General features: G+C 46.2%; 1 protein-coding gene across 3 annotated transcripts in view; it reads left to right on the plus strand.

Moving 5' to 3' along the window:
* The window catches only part of Tacc3 (transforming acidic coiled-coil containing protein 3), a 14,219-nt gene extending 6,877 nt beyond the window's left edge, over positions 1-7,342 (plus strand). For 2 of the 3 annotated variants that reach the window (XM_021162818.2, XM_021162820.2), the window contains exons 6-16: positions 51-291; positions 1,922-1,974; positions 2,293-2,396; positions 3,175-3,265; positions 3,346-3,447; positions 3,874-3,950; positions 4,030-4,073; positions 4,693-4,862; positions 6,643-6,749; positions 6,856-6,976; positions 7,173-7,342. In XM_021162818.2, the coding sequence (XP_021018477.1) occupies positions 51-291; positions 1,922-1,974; positions 2,293-2,396; positions 3,175-3,265; positions 3,346-3,447; positions 3,874-3,950; positions 4,030-4,073; positions 4,693-4,862; positions 6,643-6,749; positions 6,856-6,976; positions 7,173-7,238 (1,176 nt within the window). In that variant the 3' untranslated portion in view covers positions 7,239-7,342. Of the gene's footprint in view, positions 292-1,921; positions 1,975-2,292; positions 2,397-3,174; positions 3,266-3,345; positions 3,448-3,873; positions 3,951-4,029; positions 4,074-4,692; positions 4,863-6,642; positions 6,750-6,855; positions 6,977-7,172 lie in introns of all 3 variants that reach the window. The other variant, XM_029477025.1, reaches the window with a different exon arrangement.
* Positions 7,343-7,774: the final 432 nt, after the last annotated feature.

Here is a 7,774-nt window from a genome sequence, read left to right on the forward strand (position 1 = left end):
TGCTGGAGCCTTCCCATCAGGGACTAGAACCTGTCTTGGACAGTGAGCTGGTGACCCCTCCTGTCGAGCCAGTGCTGGAGCCTTCCCATCAGGGATTAGAACCTGTCTTGGACAATGAGCTGGTGACCCCTCCTGTCGAGCCAGTGCTGGAGCCTTCCCATCAGGGATTAGAACCTGTCTTGGACAGTGAGCTGGTGACCCCTCCTATCGAGCCAGTGCTGGAGCCTTCCCATCAGGGACTAGAACCTGTCTCGGACCTAAAGGAAGAGAGCTTCAGAGACCCATCAGAAGGTATGTGTGGTGTAAATGCATTTTTTTTTGTAAATGCATTTTTAAAAGTGATAATCCTTTCTCTGTCCCAGCTAGCTCCCAAATAAATGAAACAGAAACTGTAAGATTTATTTCATAAGCTTTACAGCACAGTAGCTGATAGTAGTAATGGTAATTAATCTATTACTCTAAACTAACCTGGCTACTTCCCAGCCAAAATACTTGCATTTTAGTATTGGTCTGGCTGTCTCTGCTCAGGTGTGTTCCCATGATGTGTCTTTTTCTCCTGTGGAATCTAATCTCCCCCTCCCTCCCCCTCGATCCTTACCTATCTCCCACTCTCCCTCCCTCTCCTCCTCTCTCCCCCTACACCCCTGGGCTTGGAAGTCCAGCCCTAGTCTCTCTTCTGCCCAACCATTGGCTGATCAGCTTTAATTGACAACTCTGAAAGTAAGTGGGGAACAATATTTACACACAATTCAGGCAGGTGATACTTAAAATAAGCAATACAGTGTCTTATCCCGATTGCAACCAGATATGGAGGCAGAGAAATCAGCATTTGAATAATACAAGGATAATCTTTATACAGATTACAATAACATGCCTACAGTGTGGCCCCAAGGTGTCACCCTGGGCTTCTCTGAAAGTCCCTGTGGACACTTACACACCTGCAGGTTCCAGGTGGTTACCCACAGGCTGTTCCCTGACTGAGTCACATACAAACTTTTGCTCCCAGCCATACAACACTGAGTAGGCAGAGGCAGGAGGATCTCTGTGAGTTTGGGGCCAGCCTGGTCTACAAAGCCAATTCCAAGACAGCCAGGGCTGTCACACAGAGAAACCCTGTCTCTAGAAGTGAGGGGTGGGGAAATGGGGTTACTATTGCTGTGATGAAACACCATGACCAGCCTGGCAGTGGTGGCACAGGCTTTAATTCCAGCAGAGGCAGGCAGATCTCTGTGAGTTCAAGGCCAGTCTGGTCTATAGAAAGAGTTTGAGGACAGTTGAGGCCACACAGAAACTCCTTGTCTCAAAAACAGAAAAAAAAAAAAGCCAGGCAGTGGTGGCGCACGCCTTTAATCCCAGCACTTGGGAGGCAGAGGCAGGCCGGTTTCTGAGTTTGAGGCCAGCCTGGTCTACAGAGTGAGTTCCAGGATAGCCAGGGCTATACAGAGAAACCCTGTCTCAAAAAAAAAAAAAAAAAAAAAAAAAAAAAAAAAAAAAAAAAACACACACACACACACACAAAAAAAAAAAAAGAAAAGAAAAAAAATGTTTTTTTCAGGGTCTTCTTGAGCTACATAGAGAATTCAAGGCCAGCCTGGACTAGAGAGCCAGTTCCCTAAAAGAAAAAGTTGGGTCTTTATCCATGGGTTTCACATCTTCACATTCAGTCAACCTTGGGTAGAATTTTTAAATGTCTTTACAGAATACGGAAGAGGGAAAGAAAGTACTTTTTCTCCCTGTATAAAACTGGAAGCTCACCTAGGACTTTCTTCATAGAAGCAGGGAAGCTGCGATTTTGGGTGCTGGAAACAATCTCTGAATTTATTTCAAAGAGCAATGATCCCACTCTGTTGAATCCTTTGGGCATGCAGCCCTCAGGACCTGCAGTATTTGAGGTGAATAGTAATACTATTCATTGTTTCAGTCCTAGGTACTGGTGCTGAAGTGGATTATCTAGAGCAGTTTGGAACTTCCTCGGTAGGTGCTTAGCCCTTTATGACAGCCTCATCTGAAATGTGTAATCCAGTCAGCCCAGGCCATCTATCCTTGATTCCTGGAGCATCCTATAGCTCCTGTACCATGTCTGGTCAAGTCTGAGTGTAAGAGCCTTTGTCTTGCAGCAGAGTTCTGACCCAGGACTCTCCTCACTCCCAGATAATCCTGGTTTTATCGGGGTATGTTGTGGTCTCCCCAGACCACTTTACTCAACAAGATCATCCTGGCTTCTGGGAATGTATCTGTAAAAGCAATGATGAATCATGCTAATTTTCCTTGTCCCATCTCTCCAACTCTCAGTTTAAGGAGTCGGCCTGGAGGAAGCAGTCTTTGTACGTGAAATTTGACCCTCTTCTGAAAGACAGCCCTTTGCGGCCAATGCCAGTGGCCCCAGTAACAAATAGGTATGTCCCTCCTTTGAAGCTGTTAGTACCAGCCAAGGAATCTAGTGACTGCTAACTAAATGTACTGATTTGAAACTTCTGTAAAAAGGCTAATCTCAACTAGAATGAGTGATGGTGACAGACAGACTCACCTATCAGATAGTCCGTGTTTGTAAGGAGCTCTGCCATGCTCTCTTCACACAGGCCACACCAGCAATGACTGCACAGCAGGGGTACCAGACTAGGCCAGGTTACACAGTCTGTTTTTATGAGTGGAATTCTAGTTCCACAGTAATGCCTGTTCCTTCGTGAATCATCTGTAACAACTTGTATTATAAAGGCAGATCCGAATTGGTGTGACAGAAACCATAGGGCCTTCAAATCTGACATTTGTGGGAAAACCCTACTTAAAAAAAAAATACAATCAAATAATACTGAGAATTATGTGCTAAATCTAACACAAGACCCTTGAGCCCAGGGAAGGAAAGATTGCCCCCTCTAACTAGATATTCACCCTGTAGACTCTGAGGACACCATGCCACAGTAAGGTATCTACACTGTCTACACAGCTTTCTATGAGCAAGGGAAGCATCAGGTTTGCCTCATAGTGAGTGGGCAGGTGGGAGAAGGGGGACTTGAGGCAGTAACTGTCAGGCCCAGTTCTCCATTCTCAACTCCTAGTCTTTTGTTTTTAGACTAAGACCCAAGTACAAAGCTTGTTAAGACAACACTACTGACTTTTTTATGCCCTATTCAATACTCAGAGCATAAAGTGATCTTGCTGCGTGCTTGGTTTCAGTACACAGGATACAGAGGAGGAGTCTGGTTCTGGAAATCCGACAGAAGCCAAGCTTGTCAACTTAGATTTCTTGGGAGATTTGGATGTTCCGGTAAGTACTTTCATATCTTTGGTGCAATTTTTGTGATCCAAAGAGATGAGATGTTAAGAGCCTATGTTTTATTCACACAGGTATCTGCCCCACCCCTGTGTGTCCTTGAGCCTAGAGGTCTCCTTCCTGCTGAGCCTATTGTGGATGTGCTGAAATACAGCCAGAAAGACCTGGATGCAGTGGTGAGACCTGGTAGCTGCTTTGTAAAGCTTGCCACACGGACTGCCTACAGGAGTTTCCTATATTCTTCTATGTGTCCCAAAGATCAGTGAACAGCACCTGGACAGTTCTGAGGGCCCTCACTCTGAACTTGGGCCTGTGGTACTTGCTTTTATATAGCCATCTGGAATGGGTTTGGGGAGCCCCCTTGTGGGTAATGTAAGTTAATACATTAAGGGATAACTCCCAAATGCCTGCTGGGTACCACCATAGCAGGTTCCCCTCATGACCATGGCCAGCATCCCCACTTGGCATCATACTGGAGTAACCATAACTCAGTAACATATCTCCAGAGACTCTGGATAGGAATGAAGCAAACCCCAGTGGGAAAGGCATCCCACAGGCCTGTGACTGGTCCACCAGCTGACCCAAGTGTGTGGTCTTTGTAGGTGAGTGTGATGCAGCAGGAGAACTTGGAGCTGAAAAGCAAGTATGAGGACCTCAACACAAAGTATTTGGAGATGGGGTAAGCGGACAGGCACTGGTGCTGACCTAGGTCTGCTCATATCACAAGCCACAGATGCTCATCTTCTCTCCTCCTATAGGAAGTCCGTTGAGGAGTTTGAGAAGCTCGCGTACAAATCATTGGGTGAGTGCCAGCTGGGTCTCTCTCTCCATGTGTTTGAGGTAACAACGTACTGTTTATTTCTTCTCCTAACCCATGCTCTGAAGCTGTGAAGGTTTAATGAAGTGAGGTACCCATGTGACTGACACTCAACTGAACAGCTGGTGGCCGAAACAGATGCTGTGCAACTGTCACACCATACATACCCTGTCCTGCCTTCCCCTCCTCAGAGATAACTAATTGCAAGTATCAGAGTAGAAACACAGTGTCCCTGAGGATTCTCTATCCAGCAGTGGCTCTGATAGGTGTTCCTGCTCTCCTTCCCTAAGACCCATAAACCACGGGTGCTGGTGTTAATCTAAGCCCTCACTGTTGGGTCTTCAGGCAAGCTCTTTATGAGACTGACATGGAAAAAGCAGCTGTGTGACATAGGGGGCCTATGTTACATCCCAGAGAACCTGAAGGGGATGTGTGTTATGGAACACTTAGTAGTGTCCATAGCTGCTGTTCCTGGCTGCTTATCTCTTTCCTGCTGCTCTGCCTCACCCCTTGTTTTACCATTGTCTCTGGCATCCAGTGGAGTCGTTACTTCCTAATCCCGGGTACTTAACTTTTTCTTTCTTTTTTTTTTTTTTTCTTTAAGAGGAGGCTGAGAAACAGAAGGAACTAAAGGAACTAGCTGAAGACAAAATCCAAAAGGTTTTAAAAGAGAGAGACCAACTTAATGCAGACCTGAACTCCATGGAGAAGTCCTTTTCTGACCTTTTCAAACGGTTTGAGAAGCGGAAGGAAGTGATTGAAGGCTACCAGAAGGTGTGTTGTATCCCCTTTTGGCCTATGCTTTGAGGGCATAGTCCATACCAGTGGTGCCATGAGCTGAGTTATATATACCTGGGTTCTTGACTGTACATTTCCTGCACCAGTCCGTGTGATACCCTGTCAACAAGACAAGCTGCACCCAGTAGTTTCTGGTAGAAAAGCATAGCCAGGGGCTGGAGAGATGGCTCAGTGGTTAAGAGCACTGACTGCTCTTCCAGAGGCCCTGAGTTCAATTCTCAGCAACCACATGGTGGCTCACAGCCATCTGTAATGAGATCTGATACCCTCTGCTGGTATGTCTGAAGACAGCTACAGTGTACTCACATAAAATAAATAAATCTTTTTAAAAAAAGAAAAGAAATAAAAAGCACAGCCAGTCTGTGAGACATAGGTTTTAGAGGCTTCAGGAGCCTCAGCAGAAGAGACTGGGGGTCTCCCCACTCAGTGGTAGTATGTCTGGCATACATGAGGCCCTTAGCTCAATCTCCATTAACTTTTCAAACTCCCTGTCCCCACAAAGGAAGAAAAGTGGGAAGAGGAAAAAAAAAACTTTGGCAGAGTGTCCTAGTTAGGGTTTCCACTGCTGTGAAGAGACACCATGACCAAGGCAATTCTTATAAAAGGACAACATATATTGGGGGCTGGCTTATAGGTTCAGAGGTTCAGTCCATTATCAAGGCAGTATGTAGGCAGTCATGGTTCTACATCTTGATTGGAAGGTAGCTAGGAGAAGGTTATCTCCCACATGGCTAGGAAGAAGGTCTCTGAGCCCACCGCCACAATGACACTCTTCCTCCAACAAGGTCACACATCCTAATAGTGCCACTTCCCAGACCAAGTGTATTCAAACCACCACACTGAGTTTGGTATTCTTGGGAGATGGAGTTTGGGAGTTTGGGGGACAACTGACAGTGGGCTCAGGAATATCTTGCAAGAAAGGGGAAAGTGGACAAAACTTGGCTTTCCCCATGGTGACTAGTGGAGAAAACAGAAGTCATTTCAGAACCCAGCTACTGAGCTCTAGTGCGTCCTGCTCCATGACCCTCAGTAGTCAACTCTTCACTGTGAGTCTGAGAGGGAACAAAGCTGCATATATCCCTCAGGACTGTGCTACCACCAGCCAGTCTACAGTAGTTAGTCCTGGTCATGGTTTGCACTCTAGTAAGAACTGATGCCTGTAGGAAGGATCAGGCCCAGGTCCCAGAGGTTGTCGGCCAGGAGCTCACTGTACCTGGAAAGTGGGATAGACTGCTTTGGTTTTTCAGACAGGGTTTCTTTATGTAACAGCTCTGGCTGTTCTAGAGCTCACTTCATAGACCAGACAGGCCTCAAACTCACAGATCTGCCTGCCTCTGCTTCTCAAGTACTGGGATCAAAGGAATGCATAGCCACCCCCGGCTCAAGAGGTTTTTTTTTAATTGTATATGTTGCTTCCCAGTCTCCCCTCCCCTAGTTCTTCACATCATCTCCCCTCCCCTTTGTTTCTGAGAGGGTGCTTACCTGCCCACTCACCCCCCACCAGCAGTTCCCTTCCCTGGGGCATCAAGTTTCTACAGGATTAGAGGCATCCTCTCCCATTGTGGCAAGATAAAGCAGTTCAAGAGGCTTTTTCTAAAGAGAAAATGCCAAGTTCTGTATCACTAATGTCCCCAAAAGCCTTAAGTGTCTACAGTCTTCACCTGGCCCTGGGAGTCCCCATATGCCAGGCCTGGTCAGGACTCTAGCTTTGATGGAGCAGTATACTTTTAATGTTTCCTGTTTGTTCACTCTCTAGAATGAAGAGTCACTGAAGAAGTATGTTGAGGAATGCATAGTGAAGATTGAAAAAGAAGGCCAGAGGTACCAGGCGCTGAAGATCCATGCAGAAGAAAAGCTCAGGCTGTGAGTACCAGATACCCATCGAGGGAGGGAGGGAGGGAGGTCTGCCTGCCTGCCTGCCTTGTTGCTGGGCCAGGCCTAGCCTGTGTCTCTGTTTCTGCCCCTCAAGAGCAAATGAGGAGATCGCCCAGGTACACAGCAAGGCCCAAGCAGAGGCACTGGCGTTGCAGGCAAGCCTGAGGAAAGCACAAATGCAGAACCACTCACTGGAGATGACTCTGGAGCAGAAGGTAGGACACAGAGACCCCAAGGCCTACTGGAGCTGGCTGTGATTCACGGGTTGCCTGACTGTTATCTTTGAGGAAGTCCAGGGCCAGCCTTTTCCTTTCTAGTCTCCTTTTCTGCTTGCGAAGGGTGGGACCTTCCTATCCAGTTGCCACTCCCTCTGAAACCCTACAGAAACCAGCCTCATCTTTTCTCCTTCAGACAAAAGAAATTGATGAGCTGACCCGGATCTGTGATGACCTCATCTCTAAGATGGAGAAGATCTGAGCACAGACAGCTATTAACCAGCGCTCTTCTGTCTGTCTGCCCATTTATTTCCTTATCTGTGTGATTTATCTCTTACGTGTGGTTTATTTAACCTCTGTTCATTTCTAAATTACTTTATTTTGAAAAGACTAAAGTTTAATATCAAACTCAAAGTCAATCCAGGTCCTGTTGTTTAAAACAAGCTCATTTGCCTCTTTTTCCAGGTAGTTCAGCTTGTTTGAAAGCGACTCTCTGCGATCCTTATATAACAGTGGTTCTTAGCCTTCCTAATGCTGTGTGACCCTTCAATACAGTTCCTCATGCTGTATTGACACTCAGCCACAAAATTTTCATTGCTATTTAACTATCATTTTGCTGTTGTTGGAATCATATCTGTGTTTTCTGATCGTCTTAGGTGACCCCTGTAAAATTATTCAACCCCCAAAAGGGGTTGAGACCCACAGGTTGAGAACTGCTGTTATATAAATTTGGGGAGGAAAACAGGGCCCAGAGAATTTGGTTGGTTTCAGAAACTTCCTGAAGCTATTGAGTTGTTT

The sequence above is a fragment of the Mus caroli genome, chromosome 5 (assembly GCF_900094665.2).
Source record: "Mus caroli chromosome 5, CAROLI_EIJ_v1.1, whole genome shotgun sequence".
Taxonomy (NCBI): Eukaryota; Metazoa; Chordata; class Mammalia; order Rodentia; family Muridae; genus Mus; species Mus caroli.